General features: G+C 44.9%; 1 protein-coding gene and 1 pseudogene across 1 annotated transcript; one reads left to right on the top strand and one right to left on the bottom strand.

Annotated features, from left to right (window-relative positions):
- Nucleotides 1–9,950: 9,950 nt before the first annotated feature.
- On the top strand, nucleotides 9,951–10,731 carry LOC130882354 (glutathione S-transferase A4-like). The gene has a single exon (XM_057782322.1). The coding sequence runs from the start codon at nucleotides 9,951–9,953 to the stop codon at nucleotides 10,617–10,619; it is 669 nt and encodes a 222-aa protein (XP_057638305.1). The 3' UTR covers nucleotides 10,620–10,731.
- A 4,281-nt stretch (nucleotides 10,732–15,012) lies between these two features.
- Nucleotides 15,013–15,776, bottom strand: LOC130885670 (40S ribosomal protein S2-like; annotated as a pseudogene).
- Between the last annotated feature and the right edge of the window lie 1,359 nt (nucleotides 15,777–17,135).

Below are 17,135 nucleotides of genomic sequence, written 5' to 3'. Positions count from 1 at the left end.
GTCTTCTGAAGCACAGAACACTTGTCGACTGGTTGGATGCAGCGAAGCTGCTGCTTCCATACTTTTCAGTCATGGGACAAGGTGAGGAAAACAATAGTGAGCTAAAACAACTCCTTTTTACTATAGTAATCATTAGAGCAAAACCCATTACCATCCATTGGCAAACGTGAAGACATGGCAACATTTACTATGATAGGAAATGATCACTGCTATTAAATATTGTAAATATTTCCACTGTCTCTTAAAGCCTATGGATTTCTTCTTATTTGAAACCCCTATGCGGTTTTTATGAGCAGAGTCTAAAAATTACTAGGAAGGGAAAGCAATAAAATGTAAGAAATATTTAAGAACAGCTTTCAAAAGAACAAGTCAGAACCTGTCTTCTGAAAGATGGAAGCTTCAGTTAAACACCATATGCGGGGATGGACATGGACGGGAAACACAGGAAAGAGAAGATAGCCATGTCATGGTGTAGAGCCCAAAGCAAGGCCACAGAAACATGGGAAATAGTTGTATGGCCCAAACCAGTTGGGGAGAGGCATGCCATCTATTGAATAGTTTTATATCAATTAAGCAAATGAAGTTAAGTTCTTACCTCACCTAAACAAACCATCAATGAAATAAGCTCTACCCATTAGCTGTGCAACATTTGCTAGAAAGGACCAATTGATAACTGTTTTCAGCTTTTGGGGCCATGGCAATCCTTGTCATTTTCTAGCTCTGCAAGTGGAACATAAAAGTTATCTTTGAGAGTACATGCACAAACATGTCTAGCTGTGTTCTGATGGAAAAATTGATAGACAGGCAACTTGCTGATTCCAGTTTATAAACATTACAAAGGAAAGAAAAATTCTATAACAGAAAACAGGGAATTTTTTTTTTTAACCATTGATACGTGGAAGTCTGTCCTCTAAGCAAGGCACAAAAGGATAAACTTATTCCCTGGGGGCATTAATTCCATTACAATGAATTTACCCTATAGAATGGATTGCATCTGGACACATGGATGTGTCTATGTCTTCAAAAGCCTATAGAAAGAAAAACCTGATAATAAACTGCATGCCCATGAAGAAAGAATTGGTCAATAATGGTACATCTATATATGCTCACAGCTGAAGAGATAAAGGTAGTGTCGAGGATTACATCACTGATTTTTTTTATTTTATTTTATTCCTCCTCCCACTTCCCTCCCCTTACATCACTGATATATTAAGATGTAAGAAAAGGAATCCTCCATAGAACAGAGAGCCGACTCCTATTCTTATTATCATTGCTCTGCCAAATGAAATCTTTCTCCCCTAAGTGTCAGACTTTTGTCACAGCAAGCTGAAGTGGCTCATATAATATACACTTGGCGCTATTATGATATCCAATTGGTAACTCAGCTCAGGGGGGAGACAGAGTGGGTGATACATGCTTCAAATACTGCAAACCCTGCTATATAGATGCTATAGTCACATGATATTAACTAACTCTAAGAAAGATCTAAGAAGAACCACATACAGAATAGAGAAGTCAATAGTCATTTTAGAGAAAGAGGGGAAAAGAAGAAAAAACTGTAATCACCCTGTCAGCTGCTGGAGACAGTGCACTGTACACCCACCCTGTGTGCTGCTGTGGATACAGTGCACTGTACACCCACCCTGTGCGCTGCTGTGGATACAGTGCACTGTACACCCACCCTGTGCGCTGCTGTGGATACGGTGCACTGTACACTCACCCTGTGCGCTGCTGTGGATACAGTGCACTGTACACCTACCCTGTGCGCTGCTGTGGATACAGTGCACTGTACACCCACCCTGTGCACTGCTGTGGATACGGTGCACTGTACACCCACCCTGTGCGCTGCTGTGGATACGGTGCACTGTACACTCACCCTGTGCGCTGCTGTGGAGATGGTGCACTGTACACCCACCCTGTGCGCTGCTGTGGATACAGTGCACTGTACACCCACCCTGTGCACTGCTGTGGATACGGTGCACTGTACACCCACCCTGTGCGCTGCTGTGGATACAGTGCACTGTACACCCACCCTGTGTGCTGCTGTGGATACAGTGCACTGTACACCCACCCTGTGTGCTGCTGTGGAGACAGTGCATGGCACACCCATGGTGTGGGCTTCTGTGGAGACAGTGCACGGCACACCCACTCTGTGCACTGCTGTGGAGACAGTGTATGGCACACCCACTCTGTGCACTACTGTGGAGATGGTGCATGGCACACCTCTGTGTGGGCTCCTGTGGATACAGTGCACAGCACACCCACCCTGTGCACTGCTGTGGAGACAGTGTACTGTACACCCACCCTGTGCGCTGCTGTGGAGACAGTGTACTGTACACACACGGTGTGGGCTGCTGTGGAGACAGTGAACGGCATACCCACTCTGTGCACTGCTGTGGAGATGGTGCACTGCACACCCACTCTGTGCACTGCTGTGGATACAGTGCATGGCACACCCACTCTGTGCACTGCTGCGGAGACAGTGCACTGCACACATCTGTGTGGGCTCCTGTGGAGACAGTGCGATGTCCATCCACTCTGTGCACTGCCGTGGAGACAGTGCAATGTCCATTCACTCTGTGCACTGCTGTGGAGATGGTGCACTGCACACCTCTGTGTGGACTGCTGTGGATACAGTGCAATGTCCATCCACCCTGTGCACTGCTGTGGATACAGTGCAATGTCCATCCACCCTGTGGTGCATCATGCTGAGGCCAAGTTCCTCTGCCACAAAGGATAAGATGTAAGATGTTTTCTTCTAGATGGGAGACAGTTAAGGTAGCATGGAAGAATTATAACATATACTTCACATAATCTTTCTGACATCAGTTGCTCAATAATGGAATCACAGTGGTCCATTGAGATATCACCTCTCCTTTGTGGCATCACAATACCCCATTTTTACATAGAAATGTACTTTAGTGTTCACAGATATATTGTAACATCACAAGGTTCCACTGTGACAACATTGTAACTGGAGGCTTCATCCCTCCCACCAGTTTCCTATCAGCTCAGGCTTATTATCAACTAGCTCTTAAATTTTAAATTAATCCATTTGTATTATTCTATATTTTACCACAAGGCTCAGGCTTGTGACCTGTTACCTCACATCTTGTTTATCGAGCAGTTGCTAACATCTACCAGACTCCACCTTCTTTCTCCCTCTATATAGTTTGGCTTTCCCACCTTCCTATAGTCTGCCCTGCCATAGGCCAATGCAGCTTTATTCATCAATCAATAAAGGCAACACATATTCGCAGCATACAGAAGGACATCCCACATCATAACACAATGTCTTGTGCATCACAATTGTACATTGTGCTGTCACTTTGTGATATCACAGTTCCCACTATTACATTATTGATCTGCACTGAGCTAACACATTGCTTCCTTCTGTTGTCGCAGCATCAAAATGCTACATTGTGACATCAAAATGCCCCACCTTTGCATTAACTTGCATTCTACTCTACCATTATAGCGATTCATTGTTTTCTCATGATGATCCAGAGTGTCTATAATGCTCTAATATAAAGTCACAATGCTCAAATGTGACATCAACATTCTCTGTTGTGCTGTTATGGTACACTGTCGTGTCTGTGTCTTCTGGCCCTGAGATAGGCACTAAAAACACTTGTGCTCAAGATTAAGGAAGAGGAACTAGAGAGATGGTTCATTGTTTAAGGACATGTACTGTTCTTTCAGAGACATAGAGTTCAATTCCCACTTCCCACCCACAACTCCCTGAAATTCCAGCTCCAGGGGATCTAATCCCTCCTGCCTCAGAGGACACCTGCATTAATGTGCACATACTGCCCTTCCCCGACACATGCACACACATTATCAAAAATCATGAAAAATAAATTTAAAGGTTTATATAAGATCTACATGTGTAATCAGATAAAATTTTAACCTTATGGACCATGCTCAGTGAGCTCTCTCCTTCAAACAATGGCCCCTTGAGATGGTGTGAGAAACACCAGACACCTCTTCCTGTCCTTATCCATTTGATAGAGGGGGTGGGGAAGTAGAGTTGTGCTTTTCTCAGGAATCCTCTTTCAACATTCCCTTATCCCTCATTCACAGCCACTGCTAACACTTCATTTCCTGTTCTCATTCATGTGGTACCATCAAATACAGTTTCCAGATTTTGCCTTTCGGGAAACAACTGGGCTTACCCGGGATAACCTCACCTAGACATGTGATCTCTCTTTGGCTAAATCCTTTCCATGGGACAATCAGATCCATGTAGGATGTGGTGGATAAAGAAAAATGGAACTTTCAAGCGCAGTAAGCCTCATGACTAAGGTCCTGCTCATTCCCCAGCTTTCTCTCCACTTCCCTTGTACTAGGTGTTTCAAGCCCTCCAAACTCCCACACTGGACACCCTATTTCCAACACTGGGTCCCCTTCACCTAACTAGTCTCTGATCAATTATTGGCACACCTGACATCTCCAGGAAGCGTCCCAAGACATTCCTGGCAACTCTGCCACCATGGATCACACTGATTAACGAATGCCTTTTGTGTCTCTGCTGTCACTTGGACAGTGGATCCCCTGAAAGTCAGAACATCGCCTGTCTAGTCCACCTTAGCATCTCCAGCAGCTAGCATGACGCCTGATCTCCAGAGTGTAGCTGACAACTGCTTGTTGAACGCTTGAAGACACTCATGCCTACCTTGAGTATCTCAGGCACACTTCAAGTCCTTTTTTATGCACAAGGATGCTCCATACATTTGCCTTCTCAGCTTTAAATTTAGTCTATGAAGTAGATCCAAGGCCAGACATTATTTTCACAGTGGGAGCCCTCTAATTCTATCTTTGTGGAAACCTGAAGAGACACTGAGAGTCAATCAATAGAAAACGATTGGGTAAAATATGCAGCATTCATTTTTAGAGTATCTTTTAAATCCTAAGGGGGGGGGGAGTTATAACCATTTGTCCAGGCATGAAGGGATATCCATGATACATTACAAATTATAAAGTGCTGTTTATGTGAGAAAGGATTTCTGGGAAAAAAAACCAACAACATTTCCTTGTAAAGACAACAAGAACTGAAAAGAAATAAAAGGCACAGACCTCATGCAGGACTGTATGCGATTGTAGACGTGTGACTAAGAATCAATTGGTGTAAGTGGATGGCTGCTGTATTGTCAAATGTGGTTATCTCTGAAGACTGGGATTGGAAAAGAGGAAACAATGAACCTTAAACACATTGTGGCATTTACTATACAAAAATGAATTTGTAGCCTAAGTACAGTAATTAAATTAAGCATTTACAATGACATCACCATAGATCCAGGGATGGGGCGGGGGATCCTGTACTGGCATGCTCCATAAACTTGATGGTAAGAATCACCTGGAGGTTTGTTAGAACCCTGTCGCCGGGCCCTTGGGTCTCTAAATCAACAGGGCAAGGACAGGGCTTGGGAATGTGCATTTAAACACATTTCTGGAAAGGAGGTCCTGCTGGGCTGTGGACCTGACTTTGAAAAACAATGCTGTGTCTCTAATTTCCCTGAAGAAATATCAAAGGAAGCTTCAAGGGCATCTGGGATGGGCAGAGACAAGCACAGTGTGCAAGGGATGCCTGAATGCCATCAGTAACGCCGAGAAAGCCTTCATTCCGGTAGGTGGCCCTCACCACCTCCTCAGTGCCTATGCTCTGACTCCCACAGCGTAAGCCTTCCTGTGAGCTCAGAATATCACCAGTGTGGTGCTGATGTTGGTCATTGGGATTCTGAGCCTTCTTGTCTGTGCCTTTCATCTCACATTCTCACATTTGCAGTGTGTGGATGCTTGAAACAAGGCTGAGCCTTGATCAGGATGGGATGTTCTGAAAGCACACTCAAAGATAGCCACCACTGAGATCAGTTTGTCTAGAGGGACAGCAGTCACTCCGGCTTGAAGGGCTGTTGGAGCTGGGCCTGATGGGAGCAGTACTCAGACACACCAGTCAGCTCTTACCCTCATCAGTGGCTTACTCTGTGGGCACCTGATAGAGTCATTAGTACTGAAGGCCCAGTTGAGGTAGGAACTATTGGGAGTGTCACAGAAGGAACCCAGGGGTCAACTGGATCAGGAAGGATGCACGAAACAGACCCTTATCTCTCAGCATCTTGATGTGGCTGTGCAGGTAGGAAGCACTGAAGGTTTGTCAGCAAAGGTGATTTTGAATCACATTTCTGCCACTGTCTAAGTGTGTGGTCTATGACCCACGTGATCCTGAGTAAAGCCTCGATTTCCCATCTGTTAAGAACAAGGATAGTGTCTGTCTCAGGGAATGGAATCAGCATTAAAGGATATGGAAAAGGACACAGGGTAAGGCCAGCAAGGTAGCTCAGTGGTTAAGGCACTTGCTTCCAATCCTGACAACTTAAGTTCAGTCTCAGGACCCACACAGTGGAAGAAAAAAAAAAAACAACTAAACTAAGTACTCTGACCTCCATGTGTGCATCATGACTTATGTGACCACACATATATGTGTGTACACACACAAAAAAAGGGATAAAAATTTTCAAAAAGTATTGTATGTAAATAACGTGGTACTTTGGTGGCCACTGTCATCATTACGATGCTATTTCACAATTGCAGAATGCACAATTTAAAAAACATAACACATGAAACCATGACCAGGAAGCTATTGTGATGTGAGGGCTGTGGTCTGAGGGTTAACACTTTGAAAAACAGCAATGTAAAAGAAAGTTCTGGACATGCCAGTGAAGACCTTCCCTCCAAACCCAGCCTCATTGATGCTAGACTCAACATTGCTATCACGATGGTGAACATGGAGGCTGTGGACAATGAGTTGAAAAATGGTTCAGGAGACTCAAAATCTCAGAGGGGAAAGACTTGTGAAGAATGTTATTTCTTGGGGCTAAGAGATAGCTCAGTAGTTAAGAGCATTTACTGCTCTTTCAGAGGACCTGAGTTCAGTTCCCAGTACCCGTATCAGGAGGCTTACAACCACCTACAACTCTAGCTTCAGGGAATCCGATCATCTGTGGCCTCTCTATGCACCTGTACATGCATGGCTCACATAAAGTTACACAGGCACACATAGAAACAGATAATTAAAGTCGTATGATCAAAGACCCCAGGAGGGATCAGAAAGACACGTAAACTGGAGAACTGAGGACTGTTTAATAAAAGTGTGGTTTGTGAAGCCATGGGCCCAGCTCAAAACAACTGACAAGGAATCATGTGTCTTGTCATCACAGAGAAAATAGTGAGAACCCCTCCCCTTTGCCTGTAAGGGGCAAGGAGCAGAGGTTATGAGAACTCAGGGAAGGGTGGCTGGTGCAGGAGCCTCTGCTGGGGGCACTGGGAAGGAAGAAACGTGGAAATAATACCAAACCCTTGTAGCTTCCTGCCCACTGGTCTCCCTTGGGCACACCCCCTTGGTTGAGTCAAGCAGAACCAAATGACGAATCCTTCCCATAGTCCATGCAGGCCAGGCTTCTAGGCAGAAAGCAAGACAGGGCGTCCTAGAGTCGGAAGGAGAGGACTGAGCAGAGCCCGTGTGCTTACCTTACTGCTTACATACTTTTCATTTCATTGGCACATGTGAGTATTACATGATTTTAAATATTTCCTGCTGGGCTTGATAGCAGACATTTGTAATCTCAGGACCATTAAGTTCAAGGCCAGCCTAGGGTGTATTAGTTGGAGACCTAAGAGGCTATATAGCCAAACCCTGTCTCAGTCAAATGAGAGAGGAAGGAAGGGGAGGGAAGGACGCTTTAAATCTACCTTTAATATCTCTTCTCATAAGCAACAGGAAGTAAGTTTCCACCTCACTGTGGTACCTCCAAACCCTGATAGATCTTGCAAAATCCTCTCTTAAAGCACCCTACCGGGTGAGTTCCCGGTAGCTTTTTGTGTCTAAGCGTGAATGGTACAGTAGGGCTGGTGCTGGCTGACCCTGGAAAGGATTTCCTGAGACTTTGAATAGCCAAAGAATTGAAAGGCACAAAAGCACTAATCAGAAGAGAAAATCCTGATAAAATGAGCTTCAGGAGTACTAGTTTATCCAGAAAGACAACAAAGAGGGCGTTAAGTGTGGGGTGTGAGGGAGATCACAGGCAACACATGACTTATCTAAAGCATAAAGATTCCTCTAGCACTGGGGCTGGCAAAGGATTCAATAGTAAGATGGTGAAAGGCCCCAGTGCCTGAAAATTAACAGTCAATGGTGCTGGATTTCAAAACTACCCAAACAAATGAAACTAAATTCCCCCCAAAAACTAGAATGGACTTAACCCAAGTAGCTTAGACAAAATCACGCCTTAGCAAAAATGTGACACTCTGGGGCTGCGGTATGCTTCCAATAAAGCATGAAAACCTCTTTGTAACATTGCTTGACGTAGTGACATTGAACACACACACACACACACACATACTGTGACCCAGTCATTTCACTCCACATGCACAGCCAACAGAAGAGTATGCAAAGGAAACCCGAGACATGGAAGTTTTCACAACAGAGGACCCATGACGATCCCAAGGGAGGGGACGACCTACATGGATAAACATGACCCCATGGATAAACAGATTCATGCTCAAAGTCAAGGAAAATATTCCTTGGCACTACAAGTCAATATGGTGGCTATCTGTGGGCACGGGAGAGGCAGATGTGATTGGGAGCAGGTGAAAGGAGTCTCCTTGGCACTGGCGATGGTTCTGTTTTGACGTGGGGCTAATTAGCCGAGGGTGTGCTTATTATCTGCATATATAGTTTCTTCTATTTGCAGCTTATCAACGAACTCACTGCTTTTGTCACAGGTTTTATAAGAGCTGGGCAGAATTAGAAGATGAGGAAATGAGGTAAAAACTAGAGAGCGGGCCTGAGGATGTCGATGGCAAGGTTCTATTTTAGCCCCCAGCACTCGTCTATTATAATAGATTGTCATGTGTTGCTTCCCAGCCAAATCTGGAAAATCATGTCCTAAAAAGAAATTGCTAAGGACTTTGAATTTCATCCTATCATCCCGTTCCAACTTGGCTGAAATTAAAGCTCTATTAAAAAGTGACTTCATTCAATATAACTTAAATTGCCTGGCTTATCTGTCCAAGCCAGAACTGCATTTCGCAGCCTTCATATTCGGGCACAAGGATGCTCAGCGCTTTGTTCTTTATGACTTCCCAAGGTCTAAAAAGCTTGCACATGAACAAAACAAATGCATAATACAAATTACGGAACAGCTAATATAACCAAAGGCCCCAAATTATGTATTTTAACAATTTCTAAATAATGCTCCATACCTAATAGCATCATTTGAGGAGCTCAACAAAGGGGTGGATTGCTCTAGCAGCCACCTTTCCATTTCTCAGTCCACTCACACCTCCCAGCAGGCTTGAATGGCTGCAGCAGAGTGAAGGGCACAGCTTTTGATGTTCTGGCTGCACCCGGTGTCACATCAAGGAGGAGACCCTCTTCTCATCGTACGGGATCCGATGGTGGCTCTAACCAGCATGCTCAAACAAACCAGAGAGAGAAAGATGGTGGCATGATTCCGGCCACATGGCCACCAGGAACCTGTCTTGGGAGCCCGCGGTCATTGGGAATTACAAGTCATTCTCTGTGTCAACAACTACCTCCCCAGCTGCTGTAGAATATTATTCCAGATTTGTTACATTATCTTATGTGATTTGCATTGTTACTTTATTATGTTACCATTGTTTGTGCTGTAGGACGTTTGTCTAATGACGTAAAGATGGGTTGCTTTTGTTTATGTTGCATTTGCTTAACTCTATGAAGCTGTGCTACTTTGCCTGTCTAAAACACCTGAGGGTTAATAGAGAGCTGAAAGGCCAATAGTGAGGCAGGAGAAAGGATAGGTGGGGCTGGCAGGCAGAGAGAAGAAATAGGAGAAATCTGGGAGAAAGGAAAAACAAAATATCGAGTGCCTGGAGACCAGTTCTAGAAGAATAAGGAAACTGAACCAGGAGTCATGGAAACCAAGCCCAAGCTCTGCCACTTTCAGGGCAGAGGCAGGATGGAGTCCGTCCGCTGGCTGCTGGCTGCGGCGGGAGTGGACTTTGAAGAAGAATTTCTGGAGACAAGAGAACAATATGAGAAGTTGCAAAAGGATGGGCGCCTGCTTTTTGATCAAGTCCCTTTGGTTGAAATTGATGGAATGCCGCTGACACAGTCTAGAGCCATCCTCAGCTACCTCGCTGCCAAGTACAACTTGTGTGGGAAGGACCTGAAGGAGAGACTCAGGATTGACATGTATACTGATGGCACCCTGGACCTGATGATAATGATCGCCCAGGCTGCATTTAAACCCCCGAAGGAAAAAGAGGAGAGCTATGCTTTAATAGTGAAGAAAGCTAAAACCCGTTACCTCCCTGTCTTTGAAAAGATTTTGAAAGATCACAGGGAGGATTTTCTTTTTGGCAACCGGTTCAGTTGGGCAGACATACAGCTGTTAGAAGCCATTTTAATGGTGGAGGAGCTCAGCGCTTCCATTCTGTCTGACTTCCCTCTGCTGCAGGCATTTAAGACAAGAATCAGCAACATTCCTACAATTCAGAAGTTTCTGCAACCTGGGGGTCAGAGGAAGCCACCTCCAGATGTCCACTATGTTGAGGTGGTCAGGAACGTTCTGAAGTTCTAGTGGCAGCAGGCCTTAAGGTGGCCACAGCGAGTATCCAATTGCAGCGTCACCGTAGTCCAGCTACAGAGCATTCCGAAGCAAGGTATAGATCCCAGGAGGCTTCGAGAAGGAAAACCCCTCTGCTGTCAGCAACACATGCCAATTAAATATGGTGAACAACTGTTAAAAAAAAAAAAAGAAAAGATAAAGAAAAACAAAATATCAAGGAGAGAGGGATCAGCCACTCAGTCACACGGGCAGCCATGGAGTAAGAGGAAAAGAAATACAGAAGAAAAGGAAAAGGCCCAGAGGCAAAAGGTAGATGGGATAATTTAAGAAAGCTGGCTAAAAACAAGCCAAGCTAAGGCTAGGCGTTTATAAGTAAGAATAAGCCTCTGTGATTTATGCTGGGGACTGGGTGGTGGAACAAAAGAGTCAAACGAGTAAAACAACCAACAGCACCAGTGTCCACTTACACCTGGCTCCAGTCAGGATGCTACAGTTGTCAAGCGGAGTGTGACTCTGGCCTAAAGAGCTCGAGGGCAGTGGTTTACCCTGCAAGAGTTATATATCACCTTTAAACAAACCGAGAAATGCTAAAATCCATATCTATTTCCTTTTTTTTTTTATTTGCCACCCAGACAGTCTTAATAAATACTCTCCCAGTCACAAGCACACACGGCCTTTTCATTTTTAATCCCACTATCTCCTGTACTGAAACCCGTTCTCACTCCCTTACAAGCCACAGTGTCAGCACCTAGGAGTCCTCTGGTCCATGGTAGTCCCGCCAATCTCTCTCTCTTTGTTTTTTAATTTTTATTTTTACAAATGATTTTTTTAAAAAAAAATAGGAGAGACAGAGCATTTCAGTTGAATTGCAAGAGGAAAATTACAGTTTCCTTAGAAGCTTTGTTCTGGCTGGCGACCTCTAGTCCTGACTTTTCATTTACATGCAAAAGTATATTTTCTACCCTCCTCCTCCTCTCTTGGTAAAACAGGATCTCAGCATCCCTGGCTGGACTGACCTTGAACTTCTGATCCTCTGGCTTTTGCCTCCCAAGAGCTGGGATGGCAAGCCTGTGCTAACTTGCCCATTTGTGCTGTGGTGGGGGTAGAACCCTGGGCTGCCCATATGCTAAGCAAGCACTTGAATAACTGATCAGCTCACTGTTTCTTTAACACGCACACACACACACACACACACACACACCATACCTATATGGTCTTTCTTCATCTGAATGGAACAACAGCAAGACTCACTTCATCAGACTGTGGCCGTATTAAGGGAGCTTCCTTAATGCACACAACAGGTCCTGACACAGGACAGTGCCTACAGGTTCCAACTGTGCTCTTCTAGGCTGTTACCACCACAACTGCAACCATTAAAACTCACTTCAACAATTTCTGCGCTGAAGCTGATTTCATACAAAAGAGCTTTGCTCTAGACATTCCCGTCTGAGCTATCTCCGTATTGGAATTATTCGTGGAGCTAGGGAGCTAACTGGATGTAAAGAAAGCTTTTGGCATTATCTGAAGACTCACTTCACATCAACCACATCCCAGAATGCATTGCCCACTCAGGGGGCCTGGCAGAACTCCTGGGGCTCCTCGTGCACTCACTCACCCCTGGAGATTTGGGCTCTGGGTGAGCAGCAAGCAGGAAGGATGTATGCAGTCACTTGGTTCAACTGGGAAAACACTGACCTGAGTCTGTCTGGGGCGTCCCATTCCTCTCACGAAATTAAATGTTTATTAAAAAATAAGTATATCAAATGTGTAGACAAAGGCTTGCATGACCCTTTCTAATTTTTCCTTCCCCCTTTGACCCTTTCTGTCTGTAAAGCTGAGCCCTGCTGGCTGGAGGAACTAAACCTCAGTGCGGCCTTCAATATTCCGAGCATCCACAGTGAACAAACAGACTCAGGAAGAAGCGGAGGAGAGGCCTCCTCTCCCCTCTTTCCTCCCAGAGAACTAGTTCCAATATTCTCGTTTAACTGAAATATGAAATTGAGAACGGTCAGAAAAATACCAACCTTGCTTTTGAGTGTGAATAACCACTAACAGCTTGTTTTCTTCCTTTATCAAATAGGTCCTCCACAACAATGCCAACAAAAGGGTCTGGCGAGAGCCCTCAGGCAGAAATTGCTGCCCTGACCCTGGAAGACAACAGTGCTGATATTCTCTAGTACTCGTGCTGGCCCTGGAGACAAGTCCCCTTCCTCCTGAGCGCAGCTCATTTCTGTGCCTCTCAGGAGTCAAGTGCCAGCACGCCTTGCTCAGCCAGCACTGTGCCCTATCTTGACACCCTCCAGTGGTGAGAGCTGGGATTTGATTGAAAGAAAACAACTCATTCACAGAAAAATAGAAGGCCTTCCTTTTCCCATGAGAGCCTGAACTGCAGGACTTGAGTATGACTGTCTCATATGCCTCACCAAGGGCATGGGAAGAAGAATGTTACTTGTCTGTCTTTCTAATAATAGCTCTAGGATGTTAGGGGAGCCTCCTCCAGGGTCCAGCCTCCCTGGGCTGCCCTGGCCTTCCAAACCTAGGGAGAGAAGGTTTCCCACGGCTGCTGACCTCCAGGTATTACAGCTTCCCTTGGTGGTTCGCCTAGCCTAGGCACACCTACAGAACTAATTTCTAGGTGAAGTCTCTTGAACTAATTTAATTGGAAACTGATCAGAATCTGGCTAAGGCAATAATCTATTATTGTTTTTTAATGAAGCTAATTCTGATTCTCTTATAAACAAACTCATATGGCAATACTGTTGATGGGTGTGTGTGTGTGTGTGTGTGTATGTGTGTTACTGAGGATCAAACCTGAGGCATCATGTAGGCTAAGCAAAGGCTCTCTACCTCCCTAGTCCCTCTATTTTAAACATTACAAATAACTAAAATACTACTCTCAAGCCAGAAAAGAACTTGAAAAGAACTTAAAGTCCACCTATCTACCTAATTTCTTATTTTATTCTTAAAAATGATAAACCTACGATAGCAAACACTTCTAGGGGAAAGCCTTTGACGGACCACACAGACCACACAGAAATGTACCGCGAATGGACATTAGAGGGTTTTTCTGGATTCTCTGGCTTTCTTTTCTGATTCTGTGAATTCTTGATGCTTTGTTTCCACACTAAAGGGGCAGAGAGCCATTATGACCCCATAAATTCAGGTGCATGTCAACTAGTGCTGTGCAAGGCATATCTGGGAGATGCCTAGGAACTCTTGTGGGTAACTCAGCAATTCCTTTACTGTCAAAATCCCCTTCTCTAAAAATTACAAACTACCTCATCATGTGACCTCTGTGGATGCTGCTGGATGAGTCCAGGAGACTCTGTCAGCAAAGTCTTGCAACATCCAACCTGGTGGCATGACTCTCAAAGAGTCCTGGAAAGTTAGAGGGGACAGAAGCCATCTTCTGGTGCTGGAGTGCATGCCGCCACCCTGTCCCTCTGTTGCTCTGTCCTCCAGGCTTGTCCATGCCATCACTGTTCTACTGACCTGTCCTCATGCAGAAAGCTGAGCAGGCTCCAGAGGCCACCGTTGCCACACTGCTCTCTTCTGTTTTGATAGCAACATAATCAATTTTCCAGTGTGACATTCCAGCAGCTCCAGAGACACTGATGTCTTGATTTACACGTGTTCAGAAATGGACTAGCTGGTGATATGAAAACGTTAATTAGTATGATAACTGCTCTTTAATTTGCATATTCTGTTAATTAACTTTCTCTGCAAGAGTGACCAAATTTGAAAAATGAAAGCAAGGAAACGATGAAGCCTTAGAGGTAAAAACAGGCTTTAAAGACATTTTCCTCTTACCTACCCTCCTGACACCAAATCACCTGTCTCTCTGCTTAGACTCATGGAACTCTGAGACACACGGAGGACCCAATCTCTCCCTGAAGTGCTTTCTCCTGAGGAAAGACAGAGAGCCTAAAAAAATGCTCAAGTGTTCATTCGTGGTACATTTTCTGCAAGGTTTGCACTTGTTAAAGACGTTTTCATTTGAAGCTTTTTCTTATCATGTGTTTATTTAAATTACTCTCAGGAATAAGCATTATTAAATACTGTTAAATCACTTGATGTTAATGTTAAGCCTTTGTTGCAAGCACTCTTTTTTCCCCTTTTTAAAACAGGCTATATTCACTTTATTTATTTATTTATTTTAAGATTTATTTATTTATTATGTACACAGTGTTCAGCCTCCATGTATGCCTGCAAGCCAGAAGAGGGCACCAGATCTCATTACAGATGGTTGTGAGCCACCATGTGGTCCCTGGGGATCGAACTCAGGACCTCCGGAAGAGCAATCAGTGCTCCTAACCTCTGAGCCATCTCTCCAGCCCCCTATATTCACTTTAATACATGTATTTTTATAAAATACACACACACACACACACACACACACACACACTTATGTGGCAGCCAGAGTTGGAGTGGAAACCTGGACCCTCTGAACAGAGACTCTGATTTTTCTCAGATGGCCAGTGAATTCCTGAGACTTAGTAAACACAGTCTGTTTCCAGAGGCCCAGAGTTAGGTAGCTGCAGGTCTTGAAGATGGCATCAAAGGTGATCTTGACAGAGCTGTTAGGGTGATAAGGCAACCCCTGGCTGATGTGTAGCAGTCACCAATACCAGTCATTATCAGTAACTTCTTGGGCATAGGAGCAGAGACAATGCCAGTGCCTCTGGGGGCAGGGATAAGACACACCAACACAGAGCCACAGTGGCCCGTCACCTTGTATGAACAATGGGAGCTTGCCAGTCTTGTTCCCCAGTAGCCAGCCTCTCCACGCAGAGATGACAGAAAGCTTGGCCAGGACGATAGCCCCATGGATAGCAGTGGCTACCTCCCTGGAGCATTTCACAAAGCCACCAAAATCATTTTAGTTCCCTATAGTGACAAACACTGTGTTTCGGCTGGCCAGCCCGAGTCTGCTTCTGAACTGGCAGGATCTTTAGGGATGTCATTTAGGGATGCGGACAGGGAAAAGCCAATAATAGACTCCTTAACAAGCAGGGAGAACAGGTACATCTTCATGATCTTGACCAGGCAGCCCAGCTTGGTGATAGGGATCCCCTCCTTACCTTCAGCTTTAACCCCCAAGAGCCCTGCTACCTGGAGCACAACCGTGGCCCCTAAGACTGCTGCTGAATCCTCGACAGAAGACGTCATTTAAAGAGAGGGGCTAGGGTGACTTGACTCCCTAGTTGATGACTATTTGACCCTCTCCTGATGCCCTGATTGTCTTGAACACAGGACTATCAGTCAAGCAACAGTTTGGACTGCCTTCAAGCCCTTCCAACTTCTACGGACACCTTAAGGTGTTCAGCCTTGGGCACATCTACATATGAACAAGCTAAATGGGCTCGGTAGTGTGTGTGTGTGTGTGTGTGTGTGTGTGTGTGTGTGTGTGTTCATTAACATCAGTAGGATATAACAACAATAATGAAGAGGAAATCATGAATTCGGGAGGAGACAAATGGGATGGCTTGGAGGGTGGGAGTGATGGAGAAGCAGTATTCATGTGAGAAGTTCTTAAAATAAATTATTCAACAAACAAATGAAAAAGTGTGATTGGACTTCTCAACAGTAATTACAGCACACAGAGAAAACGACCACCTTGCCATCTAGCTCTAAAGGAAAATGCTTCCGGTGCAGAAGAAGCCGCGACCTCCTCTTGGATTTCTTAGTCTGGTTAATAAAACAATTTAGGAATGAACTCAAGTGAAAGTGAAATTTTATTGGAGTTTTAAAGAAAACCCTCCAAGGCGGGTAATCTGTAAATCTAAGCAGATGCCTGGAGGAGGGGAATGCAGGAGAGCTGGAAAGAGCCCTCTGCTAGGGTGTCCTACACCAGGTCCGCATGCGATGGAGAGAGGGACCTTAGGGAAAGAGCAAGGAAATTCAAGGACCAGCATCTGAAACAACAGCAGAGACAGAGACAGAGACAGAGAGACAGAGAGAGACCCAGTGAAATACCACAAGTGCCGAGCCTCTCCCGGGACTGAAAATAACCAGTGCTTTATTAAGTTCCACCTATTTCTTAAGTATTGCTAAAATCAACGCACATTCCTGAGAGTGGTCTCGCCTTTCCGATGGGTGCTCCCTTAGCCAGGTCAGTGACTCTGTCCAACAGGAGTGATAGACATGCACTCAAGCCGGAGAATCTGTTCCCTTGCCGACCGGTTTTCCCTTAATGGCCCTTTAATGTTACAATGCTCCTATGCTAAAATCTCCTGCTTAGCCTACCAAATGTATGCGAATATATTTTTTAAAAAGTGTTACCAGACAGCAGATGTCTCAGAGTTTTCTCGCAGCTCAGGAAAGTGCTGGAGGTCATGCTGAGTTAAATGAGGGAGAAACTCCCTAGGATGGACTTCAGTTTTGACCTCTTCCTTCCTGGCTCCTCCCACCCTCACCACCACCAAGGTAACTGAGTGCTGTGTTTAGTCTATTTCTGTAACCCAGAGCCCCTGTGCCAATTAGTTTCTGTCAACTTGACAAAAGCTAAGGTCACCTTGGGAGGGGGAA

This window comes from Chionomys nivalis, chromosome 1 (assembly GCF_950005125.1).
Source record: "Chionomys nivalis chromosome 1, mChiNiv1.1, whole genome shotgun sequence".
NCBI classification, from domain to species: domain Eukaryota; kingdom Metazoa; phylum Chordata; class Mammalia; order Rodentia; family Cricetidae; genus Chionomys; species Chionomys nivalis.
Note: the sequence above shows the minus strand (reverse complement) of the source record. Positions and strands in the feature narration are given on the sequence as shown.

Bases quoted from the DNA above. Each gene is read 5' to 3' on its own strand.
- LOC130882354 (XM_057782322.1), top strand. From the start codon at position 9,951: ATGGAAACCAAGCCCAAGCTCTGCCACTTTCAGGGCAGAGGCAGGATG.